General features: G+C 38.7%; 1 protein-coding gene across 1 annotated transcript in view; it reads left to right on the top strand.

Annotated features, from left to right (window-relative positions):
• Nucleotides 1-22,449, top strand: part of HERC2 (HECT and RLD domain containing E3 ubiquitin protein ligase 2) — a 230,085-nt gene that overhangs the window by 120,812 nt on the left and 86,824 nt on the right. Inside the window, exons 47-55 of the mRNA XM_082658482.1 lie at nt 5-141; nt 599-697; nt 2,226-2,394; nt 2,498-2,623; nt 4,317-4,425; nt 4,543-4,682; nt 10,511-10,701; nt 11,416-11,521; nt 11,610-11,701. Of these exons, the coding sequence (XP_082514608.1) occupies nt 5-141; nt 599-697; nt 2,226-2,394; nt 2,498-2,623; nt 4,317-4,425; nt 4,543-4,682; nt 10,511-10,701; nt 11,416-11,521; nt 11,610-11,701 (1,169 nt within the window). The remainder of the gene's footprint in view (nt 1-4; nt 142-598; nt 698-2,225; nt 2,395-2,497; nt 2,624-4,316; nt 4,426-4,542; nt 4,683-10,510; nt 10,702-11,415; nt 11,522-11,609; nt 11,702-22,449) is intronic.

Below are 22,449 nucleotides of genomic sequence, written 5' to 3'. Positions count from 1 at the left end.
CTAGGCGTGGAAGCCTTGGTTGGGTGGCTGCTGGACCATGCTGACGTGCAGGTCACGGATCTCTCGGATGCAGACACGGGGTCTGAGGAGTGTTCAGACGAGGAGGTGGTGGAGGATGTGGATGCCACGGCCTATGCTGTGGTCAGTGCTCCCCTCGTGCCATCTGTCCTGAGCTCTGGATTCCTCTGCACCACTGCTGGGCATGAGGCAAAGCTACGAAGTGCTGCCTGGGTTTTCTGTCTCTTAACTAATTTTAGCTTTAAGACAGACCCTTGTTCCAGCATCTAATGATGTCGGGTAGCCATTAGAGGAGCTCTTAATAAAAAATCATTATTTATGCGACACGTTGACTTCTGAGCCAGTTGTTTTATGGGATTAATTTGGATATGGCTCAGAAATTTTCTGTACTTTCAGCTTTTGAGATTTATCCTGCTTACATCCTGTTGCTATTAGTCTCTTTTAAATGAAGAATTTCATAGTGAAAACATAAGAATAATATTTTATACTTTTTTTTAATATTATCGATTTCACAAACTACTTTCTTTTTAAGTAGGTTTATCGGTTCACCATTTAAAAAAAATGTATTTATCTTTTGTAGTCTACTGGTGCTGTTGTAACAGAGAGCCAGACGTACAAAAAGCGAGCTGATTTCTTGAGTAATGATGATTATGCTGTGTATGTGAGAGAGAATATTCAGGTGAGTAATTGTCTTAGGCTGGAACTTTGTTTAGGTTTTCATTCAGCAAATGTCTGAGCATCTCAGAAAGTTGGAGAGGGAGGGTGCAGCACCCAGCAGGGGAGGCCGCTGTGGCTGGAGCAGAGGACGGAGGAGCAGAAGATGAGCAAGGGGGGCGGGGGGACCAGAGGCAGAGAGCAAGAGGTGGCTTGTCCACAGTGACGTGGCACACAGCCCTGTGCTTCTCGATTACCCCCGTTTTGGACACTTTTACAATCTGTTTTTGCTTTCTTTTAAAAAAAATATTATTTAAAAAAAAAAATTATTCTCATTGCCATCTAATTTTAAACATTTAGTTATGCTCTTTATGTAGTCCTTTTTAACCTTAAATCCTTTCTTTTCCTGTTTTAATTCTTTTGTTCTAGTTAGTATACTTCTGGGAAAATCCCAAAAATCATCTCATTTCTCCTATAAATTTGTCAACAGTATGTATCCCTAATAGATAGAGGATTTTATTTTTAACATAACGACATTACTGTTACCTCGCGTTGCCTAACAGAATAAACAATAATTCCTTACTATCATCTTACATATAATGCGTGCTCAGATTTTCCCAATTTTCTCAAAAATGGCTTGTTATAGTCATTTTTAAAGAGTTGGATACGAATAAGATCACGCATCTTACATTTGGGTGATGTGTCTTTTTACCCTGGAACAGTTTCTCCCTCTTTTTTCCCTTTTCATGCCATTTATTTGTGGCTAAAATTACGTTGGCCCTCATCTTCCTCCCTCTCCTCTGCATCTCCTGTAAAGTCAAAGTGAGGGCTGGAGGGTGAGTGGACTCGGGCTGCATCTTAGGAAAGAATGTATCGTATGGACCAACGTGCAGCATCACTTGTTGTCTACGCCATCCATTCTCTATTAATTGTCCATCTTGGTGCTTCAGTAGCCATTGATGTCATTATCTAGACCCATCAAGAAGGGTCCCACAATAGTGATTTTCTAAGTTCGTCATCCCTTCCAAATTTATTAGCTGGAGTTCTGTTCGTTGAAGAAAACGTTCTTATCAACTCTGGTTGATAAACTATAATATAGTTTGTATACACAGAAAAGGCAGAATAAATGGTTGTTTTTTGTTTGTTTGCTTGTGTTACCAATTTTCAGAGTGGTGAATTGGTGCCCTGGTACTTAAAAAGATGACCAAGAACCTTTGTTTTGCTTATTATCATTATGATGAATTTATTGGCTGTTATGGATTTGATGTGTTTCAGCCATTTTCCTTTTGGTCAGGTTGTTCTTTTGAGGGACCCTGTTAATCTTTGATAGCTCCCTTGCTTGATGACACAAGTTGGTCCAAATTCATCTTGTATATTTCCTGCCCCAGACATCGAACCAGGCAGTTTTCTAAAGAGCCCTGGTTCCTTTTAGTGTAAAATGATTTTGAGAGCATGCTGGTGGGTAGAGGAAATTTTTCTTAGGACTAGAGTAATACTACTTAAAATTGATCATTTCACCTATATACTGTACTGGATTTTTAACTTAATTCTAGGTGGGAATGATGGTTAGATGCTGTCGAACATATGAAGAAGTGTGTGAAGGAGATGTGGGCAAAGTTATCAAGTTGGATAGAGATGGATTACATGACCTCAATGTGCAGTGTGACTGGCAGCAGAAAGGAGGCACCTACTGGGTTAGGTATATTCATGTGGAACTTATAGGTGAGAACATTCTTTATTAAGTTCTTTTGTCTTTCTTAGTTAGATTCAGAGTTCCCAGAAATGAATGCTAATTATAGTTCATTTTTTTTATTGGAATCTCTAGGCTATCCTCCACCAAGCTCCCCTTCTCACATCAAGATTGGTGATAAAGTTCGCGTCAAAGCCTCAGTTACCACACCGAAGTACAAGTGGGGATCTGTGACTCATCAGAGTGCGGGGGTTGTGAAAGGTAATGTTCCCCAGGCAAGAAAACTCCAAGTGCCAGGTTTTCATCTACTAATGTAACTTTTAATTTATTCATTCGAGGGCAAGAAAAACAAGTGGAAGGCAAGCCTTATGATACATAAATAGTGTTGTTTTGCTTTTCAGTGCTCTGTAGACCAGGAGTACACCTGTTGTTGGACCGAGTCAGATGTATTAACTCACTGCAACTTGGGAGGATGCATACCCTGGAAAATGGGGTGTCTCCATAAGTGGGTGTAACAAAGACTAATGGGGTTTGCATTGTGTTTGGGGAGGGGTTCAAGGAATGGGGTAATTCTAAGAATCTTAGTGAAGATTATTTAGGAGGAAGAACAGTGGACTCACAGTGAGGTTATGATGAGCAAGGAAGCAGAGCAGCCAGGATGGATTTGTGGTTTGGATTAGATTGAATGTGACCAGATATGTTAAAGAGTGGTTCTGGTTTTATCTCAATCTGTTACAGTCTCAGGGTGGCCTTGTCTCATGTTGGGGTTCTGTAAACTTGTTCTGTCAATCCTTCTGCCAAATAGCTAGCTTCCTCAGTGTTTTTCTCTCTTTTCTTAATGCTGTGTAAGAATTTAGGACTAAATTTAAATGGATGTGTGCAAATGATAGGAGTTAGCAACTGGAAACACAAAATTCTCCTCAGCTAATATTTAATGTGATATTCTTGAGATTTCAAATCAAACACATGGCATACTTTAAAAGGTATACTATGTGCATTTTAACAATTGCATGAGAAATGATCCAGATATATGTGTGGTTTTATTTTATCTTTAAACTCCTTCAGTGCCATTTTTCTTTGTTTTTTCTTGTTTCAGTCTTGGAGAAAACTCTTACTGTCAAACAGCTTAGATTAGAAGTGGCTGCAATGGTGGTGCAGGAGTGTTAGTATTTCTTAGGTTACATAAGAACAAATAGCTTATTTAACATTTTACTTTAACAGTTTTCTTTACTTAAGAGATTCTTCAAAGTTTTACAAATCAAAACAAAGATAAATTTAAATAGTAACTTGGTTTAGAAGTTAACTTTTGGAGTAGCTTTCACCAAAGGGCAATAGATGTCTTAACGTTATTAATGTAATTTTTAGTCCCTAAGATAATTGAATGGAGTTTTTGCTTGGCGTAATTAAACAAACCTTCTTATCGTGGAAAATTTCAAACATATACAAAAGTAGAGAATATAGTATACTGAGCTTCTGTGTACCCATCACCTGGCTTCAACAGTTGACAAACTCCTGGCCAAAGTTGTTCATCCATGATCTCCTCCCTCCATTATTTTGAAGCTAATCCCTGATTGACATCATGTGTTAGTTCATCCATAAGTATCTTAGTATGTCTTTCTAAAAGAGAAGTACTCTTTGTAAACAGAAATAACTATAATATAATATCCCATAGCTAGATTATAGATTTAATTTTTTTTTTTTTTTTGCGGTACCCGGGCCTCTCACTGTTGTGGCCTCTCCCGTTGTGGAGCGCAGGCTCAGCAGCCATGGCTCACGGGCCCAGCCGCTCCGCGGCACGTGGGATCTTCCCGGACCGGGGCACGAACCCGTGTCCCCTGCATCGGCAGGCAGACGCTCAACCACTGCGCCACCAGGGAAGCCCTATAGATTTAATTTTAATTTTAGGTTTTTATTGGTGACAGAGATGTTCCAGACAATTTCTGTTCTGTCCTAGCTTTCAGTGCCAATGGAAAAGATGTTATTGTCGACTTTCCTCAGCAGTCTCACTGGACTGGGCTGTTATCAGAAATGGAGTTGGTACCTAGTATTCATCCTGGCGTTACGTGAGTTTTTATTTTTATATTGCTAGATTTGTTTGGGAAGGATGGTTTTCTTTGGAATTAAATTTAATAAATGACCTCAGCTTTTTCTTTTCAACTCAATGGCTATTTTAAAAACAGGTGTGATGGCTGTCAGATGTTTCCCATCAATGGATCTAGATTCAAATGCAGAAACTGTGATGACTTCGATTTTTGTGAAACTTGTTTCAAAACCAGAAAACACAACACCAGGCATACATTTGGCAGAATAAATGAACCAGGTATAGTAGACTGGTTATGTTCTCTTTCATCAAACTATTATTAATGAGATAATTACTGTGGAAACAAATGTACTTAACTTTGCTCTTTAAAGTTCATATTTATATGGTGAGCACTGTACTGTGTGCACAGCAAAACAGGGAAGATGGTCCTACCCACTTGATGAATTGCTGTTTTCTCTTCAAGCAATGAGTGGTCACTGGAACTAGAATAACAGGGATTGTTTGCTTGTATTTCCATAAAGAACAGTAAAAGGATCTCAAGAAACTAGTAAATGTTTCGTTGGATGGGATGTGGAATTGGAGAGACGGAGAGTGAGTCTTTTTATTTGTATATCTTTTAGTATATCTTTTTTTATTATGGTAGAATATATACAACATAAAATTTGCCATTTTAATCACTCTTAAGTGTACGATTAAGGGAATATTGCACACTGTCACAACTATCTATTTCTGAGACTTCTTCACCATTCCAAAATAAGAGTGTACCCAGTAAGCAATAATCCCCATTCTTCCCTCCCCCAACCCCTGGCAACCTCTAATCCACTTTTCGTCTCTATGAATTTGACAACTCTAGGTACCTCATGCATAAGTGGAACCATACAAAATTTGTGTTTTTGTGTGCCTGACTTCTTTCACCTTGCATTAGGTTTCCAAGGTTCATCCATGTTGTAGCATGTGTCAGAACTTCATTTCATGGCTGAGTAATAGTCCATTGTATGTATCTACCACATTTTGCTTATCCAGTTCTCTCTTAATGGACATTTGGGTTATTTGTACCTTTCAGCTATTGTGAATAATGTTGCTGTGAACATTGATGTACAAATCTGTTTGAGTCCCAGTTTTCAAAACTAGGAGTAGAATTGCAGGGTCATTAGGTAGTTCTTTTAACTTTTTGAAGAACCACCAAAATGTTTTCCGTACTGGCTGCACCATCTTACATTACTATCAGCAGTGTTTTTGCTGTTTCAGTTTTTCCACATCCTTACCAACATTTGTTATTCTCTTCTTCTTCTTTTTTTAAAAATTATAGCCATCCTAATGGGTGCAAAATAGTATCTTGTGATTTTGATTTGAGTTTCCCTAATGACATTGAGCCACTTATCATGTGCTTTTTGCCATTTGTATATCTTTTGGGGGAGGGCGTGTCAATTCAATTTTAAAACTTTTGATATTGAGTTGTAGGAGTTCTTTATATATTGTGGACATTAAATCAGATATGTGATTTGCAAATATCCTATTCTGTGGGTGGTTTTTTCACTCTCTTGATAGGATTCTGTGATACAGTTTTAAATTTTAATGAAATTTAATTTATTGTTTCTTTTGTTGCCTGTGCATTTGGTGTCATACTTACTTCTGGGTCAACTTAAGAAATCATTGCTTAAATCCAAAGTTGTGAAGGTCAGCCCCTATGTTTATAAGAGGTTTATAGTTTTAACTTTAGGTCTTTTAATTTAGGTCTTTGAACCACTTTGAGTTAATTTCTATGCATGGTATAATGTATAATTTCATTCTTTTACACGTGTATCCAATTTTCCCAACACTATTTGTTGAAAAGACTGTCCTTTCACCACTGAATGGTCTTGGCACCCTTTTTGAAAATCAGTTGACCATAGATGTGAGAGGTTTTTTTCTGGGCTCTCGATTCTATTCCATTGGTCTATTTGCCTATCCTTACATCAGTACCACACCATACACAGTGATTATGATAGCTTTTGTAGTAAGTTTTGAAATTGGGAAATGTGAGTCCTCCAACTTTGTTCTTTTTCAAGATTGTTTTGACTATTTGGTGTCCCTTGGAAGTCAGTATGAATTTTGGGATGGAGTTTTCTGCATCTGTAAAAAACAATATTTTGATAGGAATTGCATTGACTCTGTGTATCACTTTGGACAGAATTGTCAGTTGTCTTTCCATTTACTTAGGTCTTCTTTAATTTCGTTCAGCAGTGTTTTGTGATTAGTGTGTAAGTCTTATGGGTTCTTGGTTAAATTTATTCCCAAGGGTTTATTTTTCATGCTATATTAAATTAAATTATTTTTTAAAATTTCCTTCTTGGAATATCTGTTGCTAGTGTATAGAAATATACACTACACACCTACAGTGCATATTTTCAACACACTTTGTGTGTTGAATTTATTTCCAGCAACTTTGCTGAATTTATTTATTAGCTCTGATGGGGTTTTTTGGTGGCGTCTTTAGGGTTTTCTGTATGTAAGATCATGTTGTCTGTGTTTAAGAGCATGTTGTCTGTGAACTGGGATAGTTTTACTTCTTCCTTTCCAATTTGGATACCTTATATTTCTTTTTCCTGTCTTATTGCTTCAGCTAGATCTTCCAGTACTACATTGAAGAGAAGTGGCAAGGGTAGGCATCCTTGTCTTGTTCCTGGACTTAGTGGGGAAGCTTTCAGTCTTTAAGCACTGAATATAATGTTAGCTGTGGGTTTTTCATAAATAGCCTTTATCATGTTGAGGAAGTTCCTTTCTAGTCCTAATTTGTAATATTCTCTTATCTTTATGAAGGAGATCTGTAGAATCTGCAGAGCAATCTCCTTTTCAAGGCTAACTTTGAATACTTCGTTTTGTTTTTGATCAGCCTGCCATGGGTTTATCAATTTTATTAGTTTTTTCAAAGAACCAACTTTTGGCTTTGAATTGCTGTCTCTCATATTTTTTTCATTTCTTTTTCCTATGGAATTTAGGTTTACATTGATTCCGCACCCCACCCCCGCCCCAAATGCTTAGTTCATTAATTTCTCACATTCATATTTTCTAATACATGAACGTAAAATTTTAAATTTATCTTTAAGCATGGCTTAAGCTGTATCCTGTAATGCTGATATGTAGTAATATCTCATCATCATTCATTTAAAAGTATTTTTAAAATTGAATTGGAATTATTTTCTTATATTCATTGATATTTAAATTTTCAAACATGTCAGCATTTTCTACCTCTATCTGTTTATTGGTTTCTGCATTGCATTCAGATTGTGTATCCTGCCTGATCTTTGACATTTTGGGGGAAACTTCTGTATGATCGTAAGACTCAGCATATAATGGGATTTTACACATGTTTTATGCATGCCTGAAAGAATGTCTCCTGCAGTTTTATGGTGAAGTTAGTGTTTGCTTAGTGTATCTTTTTCTAGCCTTTTACCCTCAATATTTCAGTAATCTTGTGATTAGTGGAGGTTGTAGATAGTTCTGTTTTTTTAAAAAATTCCAATGTGATGATCTTTGTCTCTTATTTGGATCTTTTAGGTATTTATTTACAGTTAAGGCAGTTACTGAAATACATTTTTTTAATTGATCAACTTCTTAGTGTTTTTTGTTGTTGTTGTTCTGCCTGTTTTCTGTTCCATTTTTTCTCCATTCCATCTTCCTTTGGACTGATACGTTCTTTATTAGTTAGCCAACCACCGCCTCCCCAACACACATACTTGGCTTAGAAGTTACACGTTTAGTGTGTATTCATATACTATATGAGTAGTGTATGTTATATGCATTTTTGGTATTAGTAGTTACTCAAGATATAGTGACATCCTTTTTTGACTTATAAAATCTAATATTATTTAGTACTTTTACCCTCCTCCTAAGCAATGCAAGGACCTGAGATCCCTTTAACTTCATTAACCCTCATTCTGATTTAAATTACCATGGTTTTATTATTGTGTTTAAAAACTTTACACATGTAAATTTTAAACAACACAAGGCATATGATTGTTATTTTCTGTAATATTTGTCAAGATTTTTTTCACATACTTAATATTGTAGTTTTTTTCTATTCCTTTTTGTGTGTTTCACTTTTCATCCATCATCATTTTTCTCCTGCCTGAAGAATGGCCCTTAATATTTTCTTTAATGCATCTATGTGGTTATGAATTCTCTTTTTGTGTGTCTTTATTTCTCCTTTATTTTTGAAAAATATTTTTGCTGGGACTTTTAGCACTTTAAAAATACTGTTCCATTGTAATTTGGTTTATATTTTTTCTGCTGAAGTCAGCTGCAAGTGTAGTTACTGTTCCATTAAAGCTATTCAGTCTTTGTATTTCCCCTTAGCCTGCTTTTGAGGTACTCTTGTTTCTATCTTACACAAATTTTATGTGTGTGTACATATGTGTTTCTTTGTATTTATCTTTCTTGTAGTTAGTAGAGCTTATAATTAATTAATTTTCCAGCTTTTTTGAGCTTTAATTGACATATGACATTGTGTAAGTTTAAAGTGTTCAATGTGATGATTTGGTACATGTATATTGCAAAATGATTACCACAGTAAGGTTGGTAGTTAACACGTCCATCACCTCACATAATTACCCTTTTTTGTGTGTGTAGTAAAAACATTTAAGATCTTCTCTTCCAACTTTCAGAGTAGGGCTTTTAAAATTTGTGCCTTGATATCTTTTGTTGGTCTTGGGAAGTTTTCCATCAGTCAATATTTCTTCCAGTATTATCGATGCCCTATTTTCTTTTCCTTCTTTTTTGGGGCTCCTCTTTCACCTGTTACTCTTATCTCTGTCTTCTAAGTCTTTCACCTTCTCGTTTATGTTTTCTAAACTTTTGCTCTTCAGTTTTTCATTCTAGATATTTTTTACTAATTCTGTTTTCACCTGAGTCTAGTCTGCTCATAAACCTATTCATTGAATTTTAAATTTTAATTACTGTATTTAACAGTTCTAGTCTTTCTTTCTTTTTTAAAAAATAGTTTCCAATTCTCTGCTGAGATATTCAGTGTCTTTTCAAACATAGTAAGTATAGTTATTATAAAATTTGTATCTTATAACTCTAATATCTGGAGCCTCTCTGGGTCTCTTTCTATTGTCTGTCATTCTCATAGCTTTTAGTCATGTTTTCTTGTCTCACATTCCATCATGTACTGGACATTATGTTTAAAAAATTATTTCTTGAGTCAGTTTGAGGCCTAAGATATTATCTTTCTCCACGGATTGGGGGGAGAGGGTTGTTCTTCTAGGTAATTGGGGTAAGTAACTATGTCGGCTCACTTCAGTCCAGTTTCATTGATTGAGGTGATTTCATGCAGAGCTGCAATCTGAACACAAACAGTCAACCCTGTAGAGTTCACCCTTCCTCTAGGGGTTCTTCTGTTGGGATCCCAGCCCAAAGTGTGAGTTTTTCTGTGGCCATCCCCTTCTTTCCTGGTGAGCTCTGGACTCCGGTTCCTGGCCCCCTCGCCCTAGGAAGCCATCAGAAGTGCCATGTGTCCTCTTTAAGGTTCTCCTTAGAAACTGATAAATACACCAGGGAAAAGCAGCCTCTGATCCATGGGGCACTCATCTTGACACCTTTCATCTCAGCCTTTCTCTGATTTTGGTCCCATAATTCTGTATCACCTTGTTAACTCTGATACTTTCAAGATTTATTCATCTTTAAATGTTTTGTCTGCCTCTAGTTGTCCTCAATGGGAGAGCTAGATGAATTTCCAGATATACCATTAATGGAGGTAGAAACTTCACAAAATTGTTTTTGTTGCATTTATGAAAGGTTTTTTGATAAGAATGTTTTCTGTAAGCACAGTTACTGAACTTGCCCCCCAGCTGCTTATATGTATCGTTCTATCTGGAAATGTATCACTCTGTTGTCACTTGAGAGAGTCAAGTGGAATAAATCAGCATTATGTGAACTTTGTCTCATAAATTGGGGTTAAATACCTTGAATAGGTTTTTTGCAGTCATTTTAGGTATTTATTAGCTCCTTTTAATTTGGAAACTTACTATTTTCTTGAAGTAAGGAGCTCAACACTATGTAATATCTATTTCTTGGTTGTGAAGGTTCTGTCCCACAAGTATTAACACTGTTTGACCGCCATTAAATAGGACAGTCTGCAATATTTTGTGGCCGTTCTGGAAAACAGCTGAAGCGCTCTCACAACAGTCAGCCAGGAATGCTGCTGGACAGCTGGGCACGGATGGTGAAGAGCCTAAACGTGTCATCCTCTGTGAACCAGGCTTCCCGTCTCATTGACGGCAGCGAGCCCTGCTGGCAGTCCTCGGGCTCACAAGGAAAGGTAGTGTGCCATGGGGACACTTCCAGAAACACTTCATTTAGATGGCTTAACCTTTTAGAGCTTCAGCACGAACTTTGAAAAACCTACTAAGTTATACTGTGATGGCACCTCTCAGTACTCATTTTGTATTTTAGTTCATAATTACTTTAAAGTTTCAGAGTAATATGCCATCCAGCTTTCATTGTCAGAGATTTTTAAACAATATCGGTAATAGATTTTATATAACTGATAGAGGGTATAATAAGGTTTGTTTTGTTTTGTTTTATTCCCCCACATAAAATGTATGAGTTCAGATTCTGCTTCTGGTTAGAAGTTCTTCTAATATATCCTAACAAATATGTGTTTATCTTTGGAATGCTGTTTTAATCGCACTTACATATGGGTGTGCCTTATCTAGACATGCAAGTTAGACTTGGAGAAAGGTGCTTTCCCTCCACTTTGACTCTAGTGTTTTCTATAACCTACTCTTTGATGGGTATTAAGGGACCACCCTAAGTCAGGAGTCTATAAACACATGACTTCTGGGGCTTAGAGGGAGACATTCTTCTAATAAACAAGTAATGCTCTTGTTTCTGCCAGCTTAAAGGCAAATTCTGTCTCTCATGTGAAATTATATATTTAAAAAATCTCATTGAGAGTCAAGCTTTAGTGATACTTTCCAGCTAAAATATAGCTGAATTTTACTAAGAAGGCTTTTTTTTCTTTTTTTTAAAGCATTGGATTCGTTTGGAGATTTTCCCAGATGTTCTTGTTCATAGATTAAAAATGATAGTGGATCCTGCTGACAGTAGTTACATGCCTTCCCTGGTTGTCGTGTCAGGTACTTGAATTACTTTACTCAAAAAATATCTTCTATCATATAATAAAAACTCCTTTGTCTGATTCCTTTACCCCATTTTTCTTCCTAGGTGGAAATTCCCTAAATAACCTAATTGAATTAAAGACAATCAACATTAACCCCACTGATACCACAGTGTCCCTTCTGAATGACTCCACAGAGGTAAGTAGAGTCTCCATACTGTTCTCCATAGTGGCCGCACCAATTTACATTCCCACCAACAGTGCAGAAGGGTTCGCTTTTCTCCACACCCTCTCCAGCATTATTATTTGTAGACTTTTTAATGTTGGCCATTCTGACTGGTATGAGGTGATACCTCATTGTACTTTTGATTTGCATTTGTCTAATAATTAGTGATATTGAGCACCTTTTCATGTGCCTGTTGAGCATCTGTATGTCTTCTTTGGAGAAATGTCTGTTTAGGCCTCCTGCCCATTTTTTGATTGGGTTGTTTGTTTTTTTGATACTGAACTTCATGAGCTGTTTGTAGATTGTGGAGATTAATCCCTTAACAATTGCATCATTTGCAAATATTTTCTCCCATTCTGAGTGTTGCCTTTTTGTTTTGTTTATGGTTTCCTTTGCTGTGCAAAGACTTTTGAGTTTAATTAGGTTCCATTTGTTTATTTTTATTTTCATTACTCTAGGAAGTGGGTCAAAAAGGATCTTCCTGTGATTTATATCACAGAGTGTTCTGCCTATGTTTTCCTCTAAGAGTTTTATAATAATCCAGCCTTACATTTAGGTCTTTAATCCATTTTGAGTTTATTTTTGTGTATGGTGTTAGGAAGTGTTCTAATTTCATGCTTTTACATGTAGCTGTCCAGTTTTCGCAGCACCACTTACTGAAGAGGCTGTCTTTTCTCTATTGTCTATTCCTGCCTCCTTTGTCAAAGATAAGGTGACCATATGTGCGTAGGTTTATTTCTGGGCTTTCTGTCCTGTTCCATTGATCTATATTTCTGTTTTTGTGCCAGTACCATACTGGTTTTGATGACTGTAGCTTTGTAGTATAGTCTGAAGTCAGGGATCCTGATTCCTCCAGCACTGTTTTTCTTTCCCAAGATTGCTTTGGCTTTCGGGGTCTTCTGTGTCTACATACAAATTAAAAAATTTTTTTGTTCTAGTTCTGTGAAAAATGCCATTGGTAATTTGATAGGGATTGCATTGATACTGTAGATTGCCTGGGGTAGTATAGTCATTTTCACAATATTCTTCCAATCTAAGAACATGGTGTATATTTCCATCTGTTTGTGTCATCTTCTGTTTCCTTCATTAGCGTCTTATAGTTTTATGAGTACAGTAAGTCCCCTACATACGAACCTTCAAGATGCGAACTTTCAAAGATGAGAATGTGTGTTCACATGTCCAGTCGTGTAAGTTAGTTCACGTCTGGCATACATTGTCATATGTGTGCATCCTCTACAAGTGGTTATGCTTTTGGATACTTTACAGTACTGTATAGACTACATTAGTACAGTATCTTTCTTTTTTTTTCTTTTTTCCGCCCCCCCCAAAGCGTGTGCACACTCACACACACACACACGCAGTAGATAGTGGAGTCCACATTTATAGCAAAGGTATATTCATATACTGTTTTTTTTTTTAGGGTTCCCCAACCTTTTATTTATTTATTTTTTTACATCTTTATTGAAGTATAATTGCTTTACAATGGTGTGTTAGTTTCTGCTTTATAACAAAGTGAATCAGTTATACATATACATATGTTCCTATATCTCTTCCCTCTTGCATCTCGCTCCCTCCCACCCTCCCTATCCCACCCCTCTAGGTGGTCACAAAGCACCGAGCTGATCTCCCTGTGCTATGCGGCTGCTTCCCACTAGCTATCTATTTTATGTTTGGTAGTGTATATATGTCCATGCTACTCTCTCTCTTTGTAACAGCTTACCCTTCCCCCTCCTCATATCCTCAAGTCCATTCTCTAGTAGGTCTGTGTCTTTATTCCTGTCTTACACCTAGGTTCTTCGTGACATTTTTTCTTTTCCTTAAATTCCATATATATGTGTTAGCATACGGAATTTGTCTTTTTTTTCTGACTTACTTCACTCTGTATGACAGACTCTAGGTCCATCCACCTCAATACAAATAGCTCAATTTTGTTTCCTTTTATGGCTGAGTAATATTCCATTGTATATCTGTGCCACATCTTCTTTATCCATTCATCCGATGATGGACACTTAGGTTGTTTCCATCTCCGGGCTATTGTAAATAGAGCTGCAATGAACATTATGGTACATGACTCTTTTTGAATTATGGTTTTCTCAGGATATATGCGCAGTAGTGGGATTGCTGGGTCATATGGCAGTTCTATTTGTAGTTTTTTAAGGAACCTCCATACTGTTCTCCATAGTGGCTGTATGAATTCACATTCCCACCAGCAGTGCAAGAGTGTTCCCTTTTCTCCACACCCTCTCCAGCATTTATTGTTTCTAGATACTTTGATGATGGCCATTCTGACTGGTGTGAGATGATGTCTCATTGTAGTTTTGATTTGCATTTCTCTAATGATTAATGATGTTGAGCATTCTTTCATGTGTTTGTTGGCAGTCTGTATATCTTCGTTGGGGAAATGTCTACTTAGGTCTTCTGCCCATTTTTGGATTGGGTTGTTTGTTTTTTTGTTATTGAGCTGCATGAGCTGCTTATAAATTTTGGAGATTAATCCTTTGTCAGTTGCTTCATTTGCAAATATTTTCTCCCATTTTGAGGGTTGTCTTCTGGTCTTGTTTATGGTTTCCTTTGCTGTGCAAAAGCTTTGATGTTTCATTAGGTCCCATTTGTTTATTTTTGTTTCTCTAGGAGGTGGGTCAAAAAGGGTCTTGCTGTGATTTATGTCATAGAGTGTTCTGCGATGTTTTCCTCTAAGAGTTTGATAGTTTCTGGCCTTACATTTAGGTCTTTAATCCATTTTGAGCTTATTTTTGTGTATGGTGTTAGGGGGTGATCTAATCTCATACTTTTACATGCACCTATCCAGTTTTCCCAGCACCACTTATTGAAGAGGCTGTCCTTTCTCCACTGTATATTCCTGCCTCCTTTATCAAAGATAAGGTGACCATATGTGCATGGGTTTATCTCTGAGCTTTCTATCCTGTTCCATTGATCTATCTTTCTGTTTTTGTGCCAGTACCATACTGTCTTGATTACTGTAGCTTTGTAGTATAGTCTGAAGTCAGGGAGCCAGATTCCTCCAGCTCTGTTTTTCGTTCTTAAGATTGCTTTGGCTGTTCGGGGTCTTTTGTGTTTCCATACAAATTGTGAAATTTTTTGTTCTAGTTCTGTGAAAAATGCCAGTGGTAGTTTGATAGGGATTGCATTGAATCTGTAGATTGCTTTGGGTAGTAGAGTCATTTTCACAATTTTGATTCTTCCAATCCAAGAACATGGTATATCTCTCCATCTATTTGTATCATCTTTAATTTCTTTCATCAGTGTCTTATAGTTTTCTGCATAGAGGTCTTTTGTCTCCTTAGGTAGGTTTATTCCTAGATATTTTGTTCTTTTTGTTGCAGTGGTAAATGGGAGTGTTTTCTTGATTTCAGTTTCACATTTTACATCATTAGTGTATAAGAATGCAAGACATTTCTGCACATTAATTTTGTATCCTGCTACTTTACCAAATTCATTGATTAGCTCTAGTAGTTTTCTGGTAGCATCTTTAGGATTCTCTATCTATTGTATCATGTCATCTGCAAAGAGTGACAGCTTTACTTCTTCTTTTCCGATTTGGATTCCTTTTATTTCCTTTTCTTCTCTGATTGCTGAGGCTAAAACTTCCAAAACTCTGTTGAATAAGAGTGGTGAGAGTGGGCAACCTTGTCTTGTTCCTGATCTTAGTGGAAATGCTTTCAGTTTTTCACCATTGAGGATGATGTTGGCTGTGGGCTTGTCATATATGGCCTTTATTATGTTGAGGAAAGTTCCCCCTGTGCCTACTTTCTGCAGGGTTTTTATCATAAACGGGTGTTGAATTTTGTCGAAAGCTTTCTCTGCATCTGTTGAGATGATCATATGGTTTTTCACCTTCAATTTATTAATATGGTGTATCACGTTGATTGATTTGCATATATTGAAGGATCCTTGCACTCCTGGAATAAAGCCCCCTTGATCATGGTGTATGATCTTTTTAATGTGCTGTTGGATTCTGTTTGCTAGTATTTTGTTGAGGATTTTTGCATCTGTGTTCATCAGTGATACTGGCCTGTAGTTTTCTTTGTGACATCCTTGTCTGGTTTTGGTATCAGGGTGATGGTGGCCTCGTAGAATGAGTTTGGGAGTGTTACTCCGCTGCTATATTTTGGAAGAGTTTGAGAAGGATAGGGGTTAGCTCTTCTCTAAATGTTTGATAGAAGTCGCCTGTGAAGCCATCTGGTCCTGGGCTTTTTTTTGTTGGAAGATTTTTAATCACAGTTACAATTTCAGTGCTTGTGATTGGTCTGTTCATATTTTCTATTTCTTCCTGATTCAGTCTTGGCAGGTTGTGCATTTCTAAGAATTTGTCCATTTCTTCCAGGTTGTCCATTTTATTGGCATAGAGTTGCTTGTAGTAATCTCTCATGATCTTTTGTATTTCTGCAGTGTCAGTTGTTAGTTCTCCTTTTTCATTTCTCATTCTATTGATTTGAGTCTTCTCCCTTCTTTTCTTGATGAGTCTGGCTAATGGTTTATCAATTTTGTTTATCCTCTCAAAGAACCAGCTTTTAGTTTTATTGACCTTCTGCTAACTTTGGGTTTTTTAAATTCTACTTTCTCTAATTGCTTTAGGTGCAAGGTTAGTTTGTTTATTCGAGATGTTTCCTGTTTCTTAAGGTAGTATTTTATTGCTATAAACTTCCCTCTTAGAACTGCTTTTGCTGCATCCCATGGGTTTTGGGTCGTCGTGTCTCCATTGTCATTTGTTTCTAGGTATTTTTTGATTTCCTCTTTGATTTCTTCAGTGATCACTTCGTTTTTAAGTAGTGTATTGTTTACCCTCCATGTGTTTGTATTTTTTATGGATCTTTTCCTGTAATTGATATCTAGTCTCACAGCGTTGTGGTCGGAAAAGATACTTGATACAATTTAAATTTTCTTAAATTTACCAAGGCTTGTTTTGTGACCCAAGATATGATCTATCCTGGAGAATGTTCCATGGGCACTTGATGTGTATTCTGTTGTTTTTGGATGGAATGTCCTATAAATGTCAGTTAAGTCCATCTTATCATTTAAAGCTTGTGTTTCCTTATTTATTTTCATTTTGGATGATCTGTCCATTGGTGATAGTGTGGTGTTGAAGTCCCCTACGATGAATGTGTTACTGTTGATTTCCCCTTTTATGGCTCTTAGTATTTGCCTTATGTATTGAGGTGCTCCTTTGTTGGGTGCATAAATATTTACAATTGTTATATCTTCTTCTTGGATCGATCCTTTGATCATTATGTAGTGTCCTTCTTTGTCTCTTCATATAGTCTTTATTTTAAAGTCTGTTTTGTCTGATATGAGAATTGCTACTCCAGCTTTCTTTTGGTTTCCATTTGCATGGAATATCTTTTCCCATCCCCTTACTTTCAGTCTGTACGTGTCTCTAGGTCTGAAGTGGGTTTCTTGTAGACAGCATATACGTGGGTCTTGTTTTTGTATCCATTCAGCCAATCTGTGTCTTTTGGTGGGAGCATTTAGTCCGTTTACGTTTAAGGTAATTATCGATATGTATGTTCCTAGTCCCATTTTCTTAATTTTTTGGGTTCATTATTGTAGGTCTTTTCCTTCTCTTGTGTTTCTTGCCTAGAGAAGTTCCTTTAGCATTTGGTGTAAAGCTGGGTTGGTGGTGCTTAACTCTCTCAGATTTTGCTTGTCTGTAAAGGTTTTAATTTCTCCATCAAATCTGAATGAAATCCTTACTGGGTAGAGTAATCTTTGTTGCAGGTTTTTCTCCTTTATCACTTTAAATATCTCTTGCCATTTCCTTCTGGCTTGCAGAGTTTCTGCTGAAAGATCAGCTGTTAACCTTATGGGGATTCCCTTGTGTGTTATTTGTTGTTTTTCCCTTGCTGCTTTTAATATGTTTTCTTTGTATTTAATTTTTTTTTTTTTTTCAGTATGTGGGCCTCTCAGTGTTGTGGCCTCTCCTGTTGTGGAGCACAGGCTCTGGACGCGCAGGCTTAGTGGCCATGGCTCACGGGCCCAGCTGCTCTGCGGCATGTGGGATATTTCCGGACCCGGGGCACGAACCCGTGTGCCCTGCGTCGGCAGGCAGACTCTCTACCACTGCGCCACCAGGGAAACCCTGTGTTTAATTTTTGACAGTTTGTTTAATATGTGTCTTGGCGTATTTCTCCTTGGATTTATCCTGTATGGGATTCTCTGTGCTTCCTGGACTTGATTAACTATTTCCTTTTGCATATTAGGGAAGTTTTCAACTATAATCTCTTAAAATATTTTCTCAGTCCCTTTCTTTTTCTCTTCTTCTTCTGGAACCCCTATAATTCGAATGTTGGTGCGTTTAATGTTGTCCCAGAGGTCTCTGAGACTGTCTTCAGTTCTTTTCATTCTTTTTTTCTTTATTCTGCTCTGCAGTAGTTTTTTCCACTATTTTATCTTCCAGGTCACTTATCCGTTCTTCTGCCTCAGTTATTCTGCTATTGATCCCATCTAGAGTATTTTTCATTTCATTTATTGTGCTGTTCATTGTTGCGTGTTTACTCTTTAGTTCTTCTAGGTCCTTATTAAATGTTTCTTGCATTTTGTCTATTCTATTTCCAAGATTTTGGATCATCTTTACTATCATTATTCTGAATTCTTTTCCAGGTAGACTGCCTATTTCCTCTTCATTTGTTAGGTCTGGTGGGTTTTTATCTTGCTCCTTCATCTGCTGTGTGTCTTTCTGTCTTCTCATTTTGCTTATCTTACTGTGTTTGGGGTCTCCTGTTTGTAGGCTGCAGGTTTGTAGTTCCCGTTGTTTTTGGTGTCTGTCCCCAGTGGCTAAAGTTGGTTCAGTGGGTTGTGTAGGCTTCCTGGTGGAGGGGACTAGTGCCTGTGTTCTGGTGGATGAGGCTGGATCTTGTCTTTCTGGTGGGCAGGTCCACGTCTGGTGGTGTGTTTTGGGGTATCTGTGGACTTATTATGATTTTAAGCAGCCTCTCTGCTAATGGATGGGGTTGTGGTCCTGTCTTGCTAGTTGTTTGGCATAGGGTGTCCAGCACTGTAGCTTGCTGGTCATTGAGTGAAGCTGGGTGCTGGTGTTGAGATGGAGATCTCTGGGAGATTTTCGCCGTTTGATATTATGTGGAGCTGGGAGGTCTCTTGTGGACCAGTGTCCTGAAGTTGGCTCTCCCACCTCAGAGGCACAGCACTGACTCCTGGCTACAGCACCAAGAGCCTTTCATCCACACGGCTCAGAATTAAAGGGAGAAAAAGTAGATAGGAAGAAAGGAAGGAAGGAAGAGGGGAGGGAGGGAGGCAGGGAGGAGGGAAGGGAAGGAAGGAAGGAAAGAAAGAACGAAAGAAAGAAAGCAGATAAAATAAAATAAGATAAAATAAAATAAAGTTATTAAATTAAAAAGTCATTATTAAGAAAAAAATTTTGTTTGAAAAAGAAAAACAAAAACGGACGTATAGAATCCTAGGACAAATGGTGGGAGTAAATCTGTACAGACAAAGTTTCACACAGAAGCATACACATACACAGAAAGAGAGGAAAAGGGAAAAAAATAATAAATCTTGCTCTCAAAGTCCACCTTAATTTGGGATGATTTGTTGTCTATTCGTGTATTCCACAGATGCAGGGGACATCAAGTTGATTGTGGAGCTTTAATCCACTGCTTCTGAGGCTGCTGGGAGAGATTTCTCTTTCTCTTCTTTGTTCTCACAGCTCCCAGGGCTCAGCTTTGGATTTGGCCCTGCCTCCGTGTGTAGGTTGCCGGAGGGCGTCTGTTCTTTGCTCAGACAGGACGGAGTTAAAGGAGCAGCTCCTTTGGGGACTCTGGCTCACTCAGGCTGGAGAGGAGGGAGGGGCACGGAGTGCGGGGCGAGCCTGCGGCGGCAGAGGCCAGCGTGAGGTTGCACCCGCCTTAGGTGCGCCATGTGTTCTCCCGGGGGAGATGTCCCTGGATCCCAGGACCCTGGCAGTGGCGGGCTGCACAGGCTCCCCGGAAGGAGGTTGTGGATAGTGACCTGTGCTTGCACATAGGCTTCTTGGTGGCGGCCACAGTGTGTTAGCATCTCATACCCGTCTCTGGGGTCCGCAGTTGTTTTTTTTTCCACATCTTTATTGGAGTATAATTGCTTTACAATGGTGTGTTAGTTTCTGCTTTATAACAAAGTGAATCAGTTATACATATGTTCCCATATCTCTTTCCTCTCGCGTCTCCCTCCCTTCCACCCTCCCTATCCCACACTTCCAGGCGGTCCGCACTTTTAGCTGCGGCTCGCACCCGTCTCTGGAGCTCCTTTAAGCAGCGCGCACCAGGAAACAAAGAGGGAAGAAAAAGTCTCTTGCCTCTTCGTCATGTCCAGACTTTTCCCCGGACTCCCTCCCGGCTAGCCGTGGTGCACTAACCCCCTGCAGGCTGTGTTCATGCCGCCAGTTCCAGTCCTCTCCCTGTGCTCCGACCTCTCCCTGAAGCCCGAGCCTCAGCTCCCAGCCCCGCATGCCCTGGCAGGTGAGCAGACAAGCCTCTCGGGCTGGTGAGTGCCGATCGATACCGATCCTCTGTGCGGGAATCTCTTCGCTTTGCCCTTGGCACCCCAGTTGCTGTCCTCTCCTCCGCGGCTCTGAAGCTTTCCCCTTGTGCCACCCGCAGTCTCCACCCGCGAAGGGGTTTCCTAGTGTGTGGAAACCTTTCCTCCTTCACAGCTTCCTCCCAGTGGTGCACTCCTGTCCCTATCCTTTTGTCTCTGTTTATTCTTTTTTCTTTTGCCCTACCCAGGTACGTGGGGACTTTCTTGCCTTTTGGGAGGTCTGAGGTCTTCTGCCAGCGTTCAGTAGGTGTTCCGTAGGAGTTGTTCCACGTGTAGATGTATTTCTGGTGTATCTGTGGGGAGGAAGGTGATCCCCACATCTTACTCTTCCGCCATCTTCCCCTCGTCCCAGTATCTTTATTTCAAGCCCTGGATAGGCTTTATGGCCTCTATTATGTTGAGGTATGTTCCCTCTATGCCCACTTTCTGGAGAGTTTTTATCATAAGTGTGTGTTGAATTTTGTCAAAAGCTTTTTCTGCATCCATTTGAGATGATAATACGGTTTTTATTCTTCAATTTGTTAACGTGGTGTATCACACTGATTTGCGGATACTGAAAAATCCTTGCACCCCTGGGATAATTCTGCTTGATGATGGTGTATGATCCTTTTAATGTATTGTTGGATTCGGTTTGCTAGTATTTTGTTGAGAAGTTTTTAAAAATTTATTTATTTATTTATTCATTTGGTTGAGCCAGGTCTTACTTGCAGCAGTCAGGCTCCTTAGTTGTGGCTCGCAGACTCCTTAGTTGCGTCACGTGGGCTCCTTAGTTGTGGCAGGCAGGTTACTTAGTTGTGGTTCGAGGGCTCCTTAGTTGTGGCTCACCAGCTCCTTAGTTGTGGCACATGGGCTCCTTAGTTGCGGCAGGTGGGCTCTGTTAGTTGAGGCTCACAGGCTCCTTAGTTGTGGTTCACCAGCTGCTTAGTTGCAGCATGCAGGTGGGATCTAGTTCCCTGACGAGGGATCAAACCCAGGCCCCCTGCATTGGGAGCGTGGAGTCTTAACCACCCCCGCCACCAGGGAGGTCACCTGTTGAGGATTTTTGTGTCTATGTTCATCAGTGATAATTGCCTTGTAAATTTTCATTTCTTTTGTGTGTGTGTGTGTGTGTGTGTGTGTGTGTGTGTGTGTGTGAGATATCTTTGTCTGGTTTTGCTATCAGGGCGATGGTGGCTTCATAGAATGAGTTTGGGAATGTTCCTTCCTCTGCAGTTTGTTTTTTTGCAGTAGTTTCAGAAGGATAGGTGTTAACTCTTCTCTAAATGTTTGGTAGAATTCACCTGTGAAGCCACCTGGTCCTGAACTTTTGATTGTTGCAAGTTTTAAAATCACAGATTTAGCACATAATTAACTGAAAAGCTTTTGCACAGCAAAGGATACCCTGGAGAAAACGAAAAGACAACCTATTGAATGGGAGAAAAAAATTGAAATGGTATGACTGTTAAGGGATTAATATACAACATATATCAACAGCTCATACAACTCAACAGTAAAAAACCAACCCAATTAAAAAATGGGCAGAAGAACTGAATAGACATTTTTCCAAAGAAGAAATGCAGATGGCCAACAGGCAGATGAAAAGATACTCAAAATCACAAATCATCAGTGAAATGCAAATTAAAACCACAATGAGATATCACCTCAGACCTGTCAGAATGGCTGTCATCAAAAAGAACACAAATAACAAATGTTAGCGAGAATTGCAGAAAAGGGAACACTTGTACACTGTTGGTGGGAACGTAAATTGGTACAGGTATATATCCGAAAAAGATAACATGTACCCCAATGTTCATAGCAACATTATTTACAATTGTCAAGATAGGGAAGCAACCTAAGTGTCCATCAACAGAAGAACGGATAAAGATGTGGTACATAAATACAATGGAGTACTGCTCAGCCACAAAAGAGAATGAAAATTTGCCATTTGCAACAACATGGAGGGACTTGGAGGGCATTATGCTAAGTGAAATAAGTTAGACAGAGAAAGACAGATACTGTATGATATCACTTACATGTGGAATCTAAAAAATACACCAGTTAGTGAATATAACAGAAAAAGAAGCTGAGTCACAGACATAGAGAACAAACTAGTGGCTACCAGGGGGAGAAGGAAGAGGGGAGGGGCAATATAGGGGTAGGGGGTTAAGAGGCACAAACTATTAGGTATAAAA

Source organism: Grampus griseus, assembly GCF_964374135.1.
Source record: "Grampus griseus genome assembly, chromosome: 7".
In the NCBI taxonomy this organism is placed as follows: Eukaryota; Metazoa; Chordata; class Mammalia; order Artiodactyla; family Delphinidae; genus Grampus; species Grampus griseus.
The sequence above is the reverse complement of the archived record's forward strand: the minus strand, read 5'-3'. Positions and strand labels throughout refer to the sequence as shown.